This window comes from Rana temporaria, assembly GCF_905171775.1.
Source record: "Rana temporaria chromosome 4 unlocalized genomic scaffold, aRanTem1.1 chr4a, whole genome shotgun sequence".
NCBI classification, from domain to species: Eukaryota; Metazoa; Chordata; class Amphibia; order Anura; family Ranidae; genus Rana; species Rana temporaria.
In genome coordinates, this window is record NW_024404432.1 from 4,470,196 (window position 1) to 4,484,170 (window position 13,975).

Here is a 13,975-nt window from a genome sequence, read left to right on the forward strand (position 1 = left end):
GTCTCCTACGCCGTTGTATCTTAGCTGCATATTTACGCTGGTCGCTAGGGGCGTGTATGCTGATTTACGCCTAGAATATGTAAATCAGCTAGATACGCCTATTAACCACCTCCATACCGGGCCTATTTTGGCACTTCTCTCCTACATGCATAAATCATAATTTTTTTGTTAGAAAATTACTCAGAACCCCCAAACACTATATATGTTTTTTTAGTAGACACCCTAGGGAATAAAATGCCGGCCATTGCAACTTTTTATCTCGCACAGTATTTGCGCAATAATTTTTCAAACGCCTTTTTTTGGGGAAAAAAACGGTTTTGTGAATTAAAAAATAACAAAACCGTAAAGTTAGCCCAATTTTTTTTGTATAATGTGAAAGATGAAGTTACGCCGAGTAAATAGATACCTAACGCCGAGTAAATAGATACCTAACATGTCACGCTTTAAAATTGCGCACACATGGAATGGCGCCAAACGTCAGTACTTAAAAATCTCCATAGGCGTCTCTTATTTTTTTTTTCAAGTTACAAATTTAGAGTTACAGAGTAGGTCTAGTGCTGGAATTGTTGCTGGCGCTCTAACGCACGCGGCGATACCTCACATGTGTGGTTTGAACGGCGTTTACATATGTGGGCGGGACTTACGTGTGTGTTCGCTTCTAAACGCGAGCTACCGGGGATAGGGGCGTTTAAATTTTTATTTTTATTTTTTACTTGATTTCTTTTATTTTTTATTTTTTTTGATCACTTTTATTCCTATTACAAGGAATGTAAACATCCCTTGTAATAGGAATGTTTGTGACAGGTACTCTTTATGGAGAGATGCGGGGTCAATAAGATCTCACATCTCTCCTCCAGGCTGGAAAGCATTAGATCGTGAAAAAAAATTCACCGATCTAATGCTTTCAGCCGCGATTGCGGCTGTGTTTACATTCCAGGACCCGTGGCGTGACGTCATAACATCGTGCCCGGGCCTCCGACGATCATAGAGATGACTGGTGACCATCTGGTCACCAGTCTACTCTATGGTTTCTATCAGACGCCGGCGGATCGTTTCTCCAGGTCTCCGATGGCAAAGGAGAGCCTGAAGAAGCACCGGATGGCGGCGGGAGGGGGGGCGTCCCCTCCCGCCGCCTATAAGAACGATCAAGCGGCGGAACCGCCACTATGATCATTTTTATGGTGCAGGGATTCGCCGGCTGAAGAGATGGATATCTGAATGATGCCTGTAGCTGCCCCATCATTCAGATATCCCCACTAAAAGTCCAGGACGCCATATGACGTCCTTGGGCGGGAAGTGGTTAACGAACGTACGCCCGGCCGTCGCAGTAAAGATACGCCATTTACGTAAGGCGTTTTCAGGCTAAAAGATAAACGACCAAAAAGATGGTGCAGCCAATGTTAAAGGGTCACTAAAGGATTTTTTTTTTTAGCTAAATAGCTTCCTTTACCTTACTGCAGTCCTGGTTTCATGTCCTCATTGTTCGTTTTTACTTTGATGTTGCTGTAATTCCTCTCTGTTCTGGACACTCCCCGGTTGTCTGTTTCCTGATCACCACAGTACTGGGAGATTTCTCACTGTGGTGACTAATCAAGGAGGTGTGATTACTGTTTGTAAAACGAAACTGGATTGGTGTTGAGGGGTTTTAGACAAAGCATCACTGCCCTCTATTGGCTCTCTGGCTCTGTACATCAGAGAACCAGGAAAATACAGCAAAAACAAAACTAAACTGCAGGCACATTTTATCTATTTTATCATTTTTAAAAGGAATCAGTTAACTATTATGTCTCTATACCCTGTAAACAGTCATTTCAGCAAAAAAATATATTTTCCTTTAGTGATCCTTTAGGTATGGACGTCGGGACAGCGTAAAATTTTTCACGTTTTACGTCGTTTGCGTAAGTCATCCATGAATGGGGCTGGGCGTAGGTTACGTTCAAATCGAAAGAATTTACTATTTGCGACATGATTTAAAGCATGCGCACTGGGATACTGGAATACGGCCGTTCGTTCAAAGCATTATTTATGTGAGGTCACGATTAATTTACATAAAACACGCCCACCTCTTCCACATTTGAATTAGGCGGGCTTAGGCCGGCCAATTTACACTACGCCGCCGCAACTTACGGACCAAGTGCTTTGTGAATACTGCACTTGCTTCTCTAAATTGCGGCGGCGTAACGTAAATAACATACGCTACGCCCGGACAAAGTTAAGCCACCCTACCTGAATCTAGCTATTACAGTATTTAAAAGTCCATAGGATCAATTCCCTTCTAATTTGTATTTTATTATTATGATCACCATCTTCCCCTATCTAATTTAATTATATTAGTATCTATTACTATATCCCATTTTGTTATAAACATATTCGTTCTTACTATTATTTCCCCCCCCCCCACACTTTTTTCCTCTTCTTCGTTTAGTAATTTTACATTTTAATTTCTATTATTGCCAATTTATTGGCTCTGTCCGCATCATTAGTTCTCAGACTTCCTACATTTGTAGGGAATTTTGTAGTATTTTTTGTATATTTTCTTGTATTTTTAGTGTAATTATCTATGTATTTTATTGTGTGTGTTTTAAAACTGCTATTTTTCCTATTGGCCCATGTTCATTCAACCATAGAGCCCCATCTTATTGATAGTATGCTCCGACTGTTTACTTTGTGTGTTCTCTGTTTTCATGCGCCGCTGACCAATCACAGCACTTCTCCTCGCATATAGTATGTCCGTTCTCTATGGATGCCATGGATCCGATGAAACAGCGGATGCTGTGAAACGCGTCATCCCATTGGCTGGCCCAGCTCCCCACGTCACTTCCGGTACAACGACGGCACACTGCGCTCCACGCTGTTCTGAATCGGCTTTTCCGGCTCCCTGCTCTCCCGTGGCTCCCCAAGGCTTCTGAGACCCTGGAGTCCCACTACATCCAGCGCTTGCATCATTATCTATTTGCCTGTGTTACCTCTCATGTTTGTGAGTAGCCAATTTACTGTCTGTGACATATTATCTAATAAATCCTTGGATTGGCGCATCTTTCTCTTTTACAATATTTTCCAGAGCTTGCTTCTGCTTCAGGGTTGCTGCCTCCAGTGCTTTTCATATATATAGTACACACCAGGACTTTTCATTGGCCTATTATTGGACATTTTATCTTATTCTCAGTGCATGGACCACATGATGATATGATATTGATTTTGACCATTTCTGTATGCTCTTTTTAATCGTGCGCCATCTACCACATTTTTTACATCTATTTATAGGGTAAGAGGCCATCTGCACAGGGGGAGGACACAAGGAATCTGTTGTTTTTATCTACATATTTTCCAGACTTGTAGCTGGATTCAGAAAGATTACAGATACGCGGCGTAAGTGTAAATATGCGCCGGCGCATTTATGTTCAGTACCCACAGAACAAGATACGACTGAAAATATGCTTCCTCCGACCAACGTAACTTTTCTACACAGGCGTATCATGGGCGCATATTTACGCTCGACGCATCTTGCGCTCACATTTATTTCCTATTCAAATATGCAAATGAGGGAGATAAGCCGATTCACGCATGTAAGTGCGCTCGACGCAGGCTAAGCCCGGTGCGCGTAAGTTGTACGTCAGGCCTAAAGTTATTCCATCAAAAAGCTGGAATATCTTTGCACCAGACGTCCACAGGTCAGCTGGAGAGCAGCTCCAGCAGCAGCGTTACGGACGAGCTGAGCACCCACACTTGCAGGAGAACACATCTGTGTGCCAACATGCCAGGGGCAGTCATGGTCCTAGCACTACTAATGGGTCCACCGACTCGTAGGAGGGCACGGGAGAGGATATAACGCATGCGCATGGATGTCTTTGGCATGGGTAATGCAGAGGTGTATCGCATCTTCAGATTCAGCCCTGATGCCATCCTGGAATTATCCACAACCCTGCATGTTGACATCACCAGCAAGACACACCGTGCACATGCAGTGCAGCCACTGGTCAACTGGCAACACTGCATTTCCTCGCCAGTGGATCTTTTCAGCGTACAAGTGGAGTGGTGTCTGGGATGTCACAATCTACCATGAGCAGATGTGTGCACCAGGTTGTCCCCGCAATCCTCAGACGCATGTCCCACCACTTCATCAAACCCACCCAGGAGCACCTGCGGCAGAAGGCAATGCAGGATTTCTACATAATTGCCGGATTCCCACGCACCGTCGGGGCCATTGATTGCACACATGTGGCACTACGCCCCCCCGTGACACAGAGCACATATACCGCAATCGGAAGCATTGGCATTCCATCAACGCACAGGTGATAGCCGATGCCCAATGCCTCATATGGCACGTCCGTGCCAAACACCCAGGGGCCAGCCACGACCGCTACATATACCGTCAAAGCGACATCCCAACGTAATTTGAACAGAACGTGTACGGGGACAGCTGGCTGGTTGGTGAGTGACATGGGAGTCAGGCATGAATGTCCGACCCTATGATGCAGACATCACAAGGGGCACATGCACGACTAACATCCTCCTGTCTTTTTACTTCCAGGTGACTCTGCATATGCACTTGGGCCTCATCTCCTGACTCCATACCGGAATCCCCAAACCAGAGGAGAGAGAAGATACAATGCTGCACACATACGTACCCGTGGAGTGGTGGAGCGCACATTTTGCCTCCTGAAGTCCCGTTTCCGATGCCTGGATAAGTCCAGGGGGACCCTGTTGTATTCCCCAAACTTTGTGTGCCAGATCATCGGTGCATGTTGCATTCTACACAACTACGCCATGAGAAAGGGCCTGGAGATTGAACTACATGATGACCTGACCCCCCAACCACACAGTCCCCCCCTAACCGAGGCTACCCCGTCTGCTGAGGGAGCAGCAGTCAGGAGACGCCTCACAGAAGACAATATTTGCACGTTAAACACACACATTCATCGTGGCACAAGGAGAGTGCACGCATGCACACCACTGTGGTCCCTAGCACACACCCCACATCCACATCACATTGGATTAGCCCAAGTGCACAATGCAGGACTTGGGAGCAGCAACGCCATGGCAAGGCTCCAATTATGTTGCTGTACATTCATACACCATTCACACGGGTCGTGGGGATAAATTCTCCCCAACGACCGAGGGTGACACCCCTTACTGGCAGGAGTGTCACCCCCATTCACACACCAGTCACACTGTAGCAGCACTCCTCATCGTGTGATTTAACAAATCCAAAAAAAAGCTCATGACCTGAGCATAGAATAATAAAAAAAAAAGGGCACTTATTTGGGCTGACGGGGGCTGCGCCTGCTGGCACCTCTCTGACTCCTCAGCTGCCTGGGGTGGGACATCTGGAGGTGGCTCATCCCCGGGTGTGCCACTCCTGGCAGGTGATGGCTGCCTGCCCTCCAAGGCCACGGCAATCCGGCTCAAAAATACATTTGTCTGGGCCTGCATCCTAAGCTGGCGGGTAATGTTATGCCGCTGGTTGCGCTGCCTCTGTCTCCCCTCCTCTTGGATGGCAGCCGTGTTGGCATTGACAGCCTCAGTAAGGCTTTCAACCTTGTCCACCAGGTTCACAGTGGTGGCCTGCAGGTCCGCCACACAGGTGACCACTGCAGAGCTATTGCAATTTGCATCCAGCACTGCATCATATATTTGGCCAGTGGTATGTGCCATACGCTGCAGGTGCCCGGCTATATCCCCCATATGCTGGGTCTGCTGGCCCTGGTCCAGGGCTATTTGGTCCTGGACACTCAGAGGAACACCCCTCGTCTTCCTTGACGCCTTTCTTGGGGCAGAAGACGCCTGCGATCGGGTGTATGGTGAGCCCCTTGAGGTGGCTCCCCTGCTGGTGGCAGATACAGAGGGGTTTCCCCTGATCAGAGGGGAGTTGTGAGAGGGCCCAGGCAGAACACTGGACTCCTCTATAATGAGGCCTATCTGCCCTAGGTCCACCGACTTCTCAACCACCTCCTCGAGAGGAGAGGTGTGGGCACTCCCCTCCCCCGCTGGATCTTGGGGGTCTTGCTGAGGCTGCTCCGGGGACGATGTGGTGGGACGGCCACCGGCAGCAGATGGGCCCGCTCCCTCCTGCACATCTGTGGATGACATAAAGCAGTCACATGTTGGGGGACCCACACACTTGTCACATGTTCCCTTCCACCCCCTCACATGCTGCACACTGGATGGGGGATAAAACACACTTACCTGTCTTTGAGGCATCGTCACGGGAATCGAAGCCCTCAACTCCCTCCAACTGCTCCCTCTGTATACACCGGGCGACCATCTCCTCCTCCGGTGTCAAAACAATGTTGCAGGGTGGTCCACCCCCCGTGCCACTCTGGTGCTTCCGAATGGCGGACAGCTTCTCCCGCACACGGAGCTTCAAGTCATTCATTTTCTTGTTAATGTCCTTGGCGCTGCGGGTAGCATTGCCAAGGGCACTAACTTGAGAAGCTATCGTATCCAGGATTTCCTGCTTCTTGGCGCGGCTGGTATACCGACTCTGGGCACCATGGAGGAACGTATCATATCTCTCCATGCCAGCAATCACAATTGCCCTCTCCTGGGGAATAACATTTCACTTTCTCTTGCTGACTGTAGCAGCCATAGCACAGCAAAAGAGAGCAGGAATAAAGAAAAGCAAAATTACCTTGCTCAGGGGGGGAAAAAGCAGGATGTAATTTTGCGTCGGAGGGGCGCATGTCTGGGCGTATTTATGCATTCGGTGTAAGCCGGTAGGCCGGCGTAAACCAGTAAGTTGGGCCGGCGAAGTTGTGAGCATGCGCACAAGGAAGCGATCATACGTCGACATCACTGCGCATGCTCCGTGGAAGATACTCCAGGCGTAATCCACTGCTCCATGCTCAGGCCATCATTTGCATAAGGTCACACCCACTTACACTTACACCTTCACATTTACGTTACGCCGGCGCAACGTGGAGAGCAAGTGCTTTGTGAATCGTGGGCCAGATCCTCAAAAAACGGGCTTAACTTAAATATTCCGATTTAAGTTACACCGCCGCAAAATTTCTACCTAAGTGCCCGATCCACAAAGCACTTACCTAGAAATTTTGAGTGGAGTAACTTAAATCGGGCCGGCGCAAGGCGTTCCTCATCATCAGGGGGCGAATCCCATTTAAATGAGGCGCGCTCCCGCGCCGGCCGTACTGCGCATGCTCGTGACGTCATTTTCCCGACGGGCATAGCGCGAAATTACGTTACGTCTGGCTTTGTGGATCGCGACGGGTCAATAAAGTTGCGTCGGAAAAAAAAAAAGATACGGCGGCAAAAAAAAAAATCGAAATCGAAAAAAAAGCGTGGCGCGAGGAAGAAGGGTCTGCATTTTACATGGTGTAAACAGTTTACACTTTGTAAAAGCAGCCCTAATTTTGCACTTGCAAACTAAAACTTACGGCGACAAAACGAAGCGTAAAAGCTTTGTGGATCTCCGTAAGTGCTAATTTGCATACCCGAGGCGGCATTTCGACGCGAAATGCCCCCAGCGGCGGATGCGGTACTGCATCCTAAGATCCGGCAGTGTAATTCAATTACACATGCCGGATCTTCGTCCTAACTATGGGAAACTGATTCTGTGGATCAGTTTCATAGTTAGGACCAGGGATACGACGGAGTAACAGCAGTTACTCTGTCGTATCTCTTTTGAGGATCTGGCCCCATATACTTACCTCTCTGACTTATGCCAGCGTAGCGCATATACGTTCAGTTACGCCGGAACAAAGATGTGCCCATCTACCTGAATCTAGCTAATGGACTCCCTTGCCCGTCCCTTTCCTCCGCTCTTTTATCTTGCTCATCCATGAAATGATCCTGTTGCAATAAGGATTGAGTTACTCCCTGGATGATCAGATTTTTCTGTGCATGCACCAATTATAGCACGTTTTTACATGGACTTGGTTTTAGTTTAATATATATTTTACCTGAATGGACTTTATATTATTAACCATATACTGCTGTGATACACATTATTTTCAATATTAGATTTATTTGCACTAATTTTACTCACATAGCACTTTTGATAAATAGTAATTAGCGATATTTAAAAAGATATTCAAATTATTTACATGGTCACATATTCCTATTCTAAAATGTCAGGCTGTTTTCTCTAATGGTGAATGTTAATTCTCATGATCAAATGTCCCTATTTTTCAAGTGACAATCTGCAACTTGTGGCAGGCAAGTGACAATCCGCAACATGTGGCAGGTGACGTGGCAAGTGACAATCCGCAACATGTGGCAGGTGACGTGGCAAGTGACAATCCACAACATGTGGCAGGTGACGTGGCAAGTGACAATCCACAACATGTGGCAGGTGACGTGGCAAGTGACAATCTTCAACATGTGGCAGGTGACGTGGCAAGTGACAATCCGTAACATGTGGCAGGTGACGTGGCAAGTGACAATCTTCAACATGTGGCAGGTGACGTGGCAAGTGACAATCCACAACATGTGGCAGGTGACGTGGCAAGTGACAATCCACAACATGTGGCAGGTGACATGGCAAGTGACAATCCGCAACATGTGGCAAGTGATGTGGCAAGTGACAATCCACAACATGTGGCAGGTGACGTGGCAAGTGACAATCCACAACATGTGGCAGGTGACGTGGCAAGTGACAAGCTGCATCTGGTGGCAGGCAAGTGACATTCTGCAACATGTGGCAGGTGACGTGGCAAGTGACAATCCGCAACATGTGGCAAGTGACAATCCGCAACATGTGGCAAGTGACGTGGCAAGTGACAATCCACAACATGTGGTAGGTGACGTGGCAAGTGACAATCTGCATCTGGTGGCAGGCAAGTGACATTCCGCAACTTGTGGCAGGTGATGTGACAATCCACAACGTGTGGCAGGCGACGTGGCAAGTGACAATATGCAACATGTGGCAGGTGACGTGGCAAGTGACAATCCACAACATGTGGCAGGTGACGTGGCAAGTGACAATCTTCAACATGTGGCAGGTGACGTGGCAAGTGACAATCCACAACATGTGGCAGGTGACGTGGCAAGTGACAATCCACAACATGTGGCAGGTGACATGGCAAGTGACAATCCGCAACATGTGGCAGGTGACGTGGCAAGTGACAATCTCCAACATGTGACAATCCACAACATGTGACAGGTGACGTGGCAAGTGACAATCTGCAAAATGTGGCAAGTGACAATCCACAACATGTGGTAGGTGACGTGGCAAGTGACAATCTGCATCTGGTGGCAGGCAAGTGACATTCCGCAACTTGTGGCAGGTGATGTGACAATCCACAACGTGTGGCAGGCGACGTGGCAAGTGACAATCTTCAACATGTGGCAGGTGACGTGGCAAGTGACAATCCACAACATGTGGCAGGTGACGTGGCAAGTGACAATCTTCAACATGTGGCAGGTGACGTGGCAAGTGACAATCCACAACATGTGGCAGGTGACGTGGCAAGTGACAATCTTCAACATGTGGCAGGTGACGTGGCAAGTGACAATCCACAACATGTGGCAGGTGACAATATGCAACATGTGGCAGGTGACAATCTGCATCTGGTGGCAGGCAAGTGAGATTCCACAACTTGTGGCAGGTGATGCGACAATTCGCAACATGTGGCAGGCAACGTGGCAAGTGACAATATGCAATATGTGGCAGGTGACAATCCGCAAAATGTGGCAAGTGACAATCTGCAACTTGTGGCAAGTGACGTGGCAAGTGACAATCCGCAACATGTGGCAAGTGACAATCTGCAACTTGCGGCAGGTGGCGTGGCAAGTGACAATCCACAAAATATGGCAGGTGACAATCTGCATCTGGTGGCAGGCAAGTGACATTCCGCAACTTGTGGCAGGTGATGTGACAATCCACAACGTGTGGCAGGCGACGTGGCAAGTGACAATATGCAACATGTGGCAGGTGACGTGGCAAGTGACAATCTTCAACATGTGGCAGGTGACGTGGCAAGTGACAATCCACAACATGTGGCAAGTGACAATCTTCAACATGTGGCAGGTGACGTGGCAAGTGACAATCCACAACATGTGGCAGGTGACGTGGCAAGTGACAATCCGCAACATGTGGCAGGTGACATGGCAAGTGACAATCCGCAACATGTGGCAGGTGACGTGGCAAGTGACAATCTCCAACATGTGGCAAGTGACAATCCACAACATGTGGTAGGTGACGTGGCAAGTGACAATCTGCATCTGGTGGCAGGCAAGTGACATTCCGCAACTTGTGGCAGGTGATGTGACAATCCACAACGTGTGGCAGGCGACGTGGCAAGTGACAATATGCAACATGTGGCAGGTGACGTGGCAAGTGACAATCCACAACATGTGGCAGGTGACATGGCAAGTGACAATCTTCAACATGTGGCAGGTGACGTGGCAAGTGACAATCCACAACATGTGGCAGGTGACGTGGCAAGTGACAATCTTCAACATGTGGCAGGTGACGTGGCAAGTGACAATCCACAACATGTGGCAGGTGGTGTGGCAAGTGACAATCCGCAACTTGTGGCAGGTGACGTGGCAAGTGACAATAGGCAACATATGGCAAGTGACAATACACAACATTTGGCAAGTGACAATCCGCATCTGGTGGCAGGCAAGTGACAATCCGCAACATGTGGCAAGTGATGTGGCAAGTGACAATCCACAACATGTGGCAGGTGACGTGGCAAGTGACAATCTGCAACATGTGGCAAGTGACAATCCACAACATGTGGCAGGTGACGTGGCAAGTGACAAGCTGCATCTGGTGGCAGGCAAGTGACATTCTGCAACATGTGGCAGGTGACGTGGCAAGTGACAATCCGCAACATGTGGCAAGTGACAATCCGCAACATGTGGCAAGTGACGTGGCAAGTGACAATCCACAACATGTGGCAGGTGACGTGGCAAGTGACAATCTGCAACATGTGGCAAGTGACAATCCACAACATGTGGCAGGTGACGTGGCAAGTGACAAGCTGCATCTGGTGGCAGGCAAGTGACATTCTGCAACATGTGGCAGGTGACGTGGCAAGTGACAATCCGCAACATGTGGCAAGTGACAATCCACAACATGTGGCAGGTGACGTGGCAAGTGACAATCCACAACATGTGGCAGGTGACGTGGCAAGTGACAATATGCAACATGTGGCAGGTGACGTGGCAAGTGACAATCCACAACATGTGGCAGGTGACATGGCAAGTGACAATCCGCAACATGTGGCAGGTGACATGGCAAGTGACAATCTTCAACATGTGGCAGGTGACATGGCAAGTGACAATCCGCAACATGTGGCAGGTGACGTGGCAAGTGACAATCTCCAACATGTGGCAAGTGACAATCCACAACATGTGACAGGTGACGTGGCAAGTGACAATCTGCAAAATGTGGCAAGTGACAATCCACAACATGTGGTAGGTGACGTGGCAAGTGACAATCTGCATCTGGTGGCAGGCAAGTGACATTCCGCAACTTGTGGCAGGTGATGTGACAATCCACAACGTGTGGCAGGCGACGTGGCAAGTGACAATCTTCAACATGTGGCAGGTGACGTGGCAAGTGACAATCCACAACATGTGGTAGGTGACGTGGCAAGTGACAATCTGCATCTGGTGGCAGGCAAGTGACATTCCGCAACTTGTGGCAGGTGATGTGACAATCCACAACGTGTGGCAGGCGACGTGGCAAGTGACAATCTTCAACATGTGGCAGGTGACGTGGCAAGTGACAATCCACAACATGTGGTAGGTGACGTGGCAAGTGACAATCTGCATCTGGTGGCAGGCAAGTGACATTCCGCAACTTGTGGCAGGTGATGTGACAATCCACAACGTGTGGCAGGCGACGTGGCAAGTGACAATCTTCAACATGTGGCAGGTGACGTGGCAAGTGACAATCCACAACATGTGGCAGGTGACAATCTTCAACATGTGGCAGGTGACGTGGCAAGTGACAATCCACAACATGTGGCAGGTGACGTGGCAAGTGACAATCCGCAACTTGTGGCAGGTGATGCGACAAACCGCAACGTGTGGCAGGTGACGTGGCAAGTGACAATAGGCAACATATGGCAAGTGACAATACACAACATTTGGCAAGTGACAATCCGCATCTGGTGGCAGGCAAGTGACAATCCGCAACATATGGCAGGTGATGTGGCAAGTGACACACTCGGGGGGCTCCCACTGATTCTACATTATGGTTAGTTGAAATTTTTCATTTTATATTACAATGTAATAATAGAAATAATTCACTTCAATCATCCTGACACCATAACAACCATGGCGCCGGGATGATTGAAGCGCCAACACCAGTCATTTCCCTGATAAATTGCCCCCCAAAAAATATTTTCTGGTAGTCCCCCTCCTGAGACTAGACTCTGGATCTGCCCCTGCATAGGCAGCTGTATACATCTCACTCTATATGTGTCTGGGGCATCGTATATATTTTTCTATTATATCAATTACAGTCAATGAGGGTGCAATGTAATAAATAATATTTTACCTTGCTCATCAGATGAGGCCATCTGGAGAGATTCCGGCAGCTGCAACCACAGAAACCACAATAGACGGTTGGGGTGGAAAATATGAACGTTGCTTCAGTTTCCGTATTAACAGGAAACACAGGGTTCTACTTTTCTTCAGACCTGAACCAGATATCAGAGAGAGCAAGACAGATTATCATTATTTTTTTTATTATTATTATTTATATAAAATGTATAGCATGCATTTCACAGCACAATCAACAAAAAAAAGTGCATATAATCAGTATAATCATTATAACAAAAGCTTAAACTAAACTTCACAAAGTGCAGAGATGGCACCACCTATCACACTGGCCCATTAAAACTGCTTTCCGCCCACCATATAGTGGAATGACAGGCGAGTGGGAGCGCTCTCATTCTGCGAGGAATGTGACATGCTCCTATTCTTGTCGCTCACGCAAGCCCGAGGGGGCAGGCGTGGTAATCAGTGGTATGCTGTGTCCCTAGGACACAGCATACCACTGATCATGATAAACAACGTAGGCTCTTTACCATGTGATCAGCTGTGTCCAATCACGGCTGATTACAGTGTAAACAGGTATTGCCGGTTATTGGAGAGGAGAGCCAGCAAGTGACATTCCTCAGTGGGGACATATGCACTGACAATTAGTGCCCTGATTATCAGTGCAGCCCCATCAGTGACATTTAGTGCTGCCAATTATTGCCCATCAGTGCTGCCTGTCAGTGCCTCCTCATCAGTGCCATTTTTCAGTGCTCATCAATGCCTCCTCATCAGTGCCTTTTCTATGTTCCCATCAGTGCCTTCTCATCAGTGCCATCTATCAGGGCCCATCACTGCCTCTCATTGCGGCCTATCCGTGCTGTCTATCAGTGCCTATCAGTGCCATCTATCATGCTGCATATTAGTACCTTCTCATCAGTGCCCACCAGTGCTGCATATTAGTGCCTCCTCATCAGTGGCCATCAGTGCTGTCTATCTGTGCCCATTAGTGTCGCTCATCAGTACCATCTCATTAGTGCCCATCAGTACAGCCTCCTCAACACCCATCAGTGAAGGAGAAAAATGTATTATTTAAAAAAAAAATTCTAACAGAAACTAAGTGGTGGTGATTAAATACCACCAAAAGAAAGCTCTGTCTCCAAAAAAATGTAACAAATTTCATAGGTGTACAGTGTTGTATGACCGCGCAATTGTCATTCAAAGTGTGAGAGCGAGTGTGAGAGCGATGAAAGCTGAAAATTGGCCTGGGCAGGAAGGGGCTGAAAGTGTCCAGTAGGCAAGTGGTTAATGGGGCAGCACCGCAACCTGAACACTTGCTCACAGTTGGGGCCTGGTATCACAGTGTTAAATTGCTATTTGGCAGTTTAACTCTTTCGCTGCCAGGTCAGTATGCCGTAGAGACCTACATTCCTCCTCTGCTATAAGTGACCATGAACTTATAGCAGAAAGACTCTGATGAACCAAATAATAGCCCTGATTATCAGCTAACAGGCCGCTG

The 13,975-nt window shown here is 48.0% G+C and overlaps 1 protein-coding gene across 1 annotated transcript in view; it reads right to left on the reverse strand.

The window, feature by feature from the left end:
* Positions 1-12,613, reverse strand: part of LOC120921724 (NACHT, LRR and PYD domains-containing protein 14-like) — a 483,121-nt gene extending 470,508 nt beyond the window's left edge. Inside the window, exon 1 of the mRNA XM_040334262.1 lies at positions 12,476-12,613. Coding sequence (XP_040190196.1) covers positions 12,476-12,497 — 22 coding nt within the window. The 5' untranslated portion in view covers positions 12,498-12,613. The remainder of the gene's footprint in view (positions 1-12,475) is intronic.
* Positions 12,614-13,975: the final 1,362 nt, after the last annotated feature.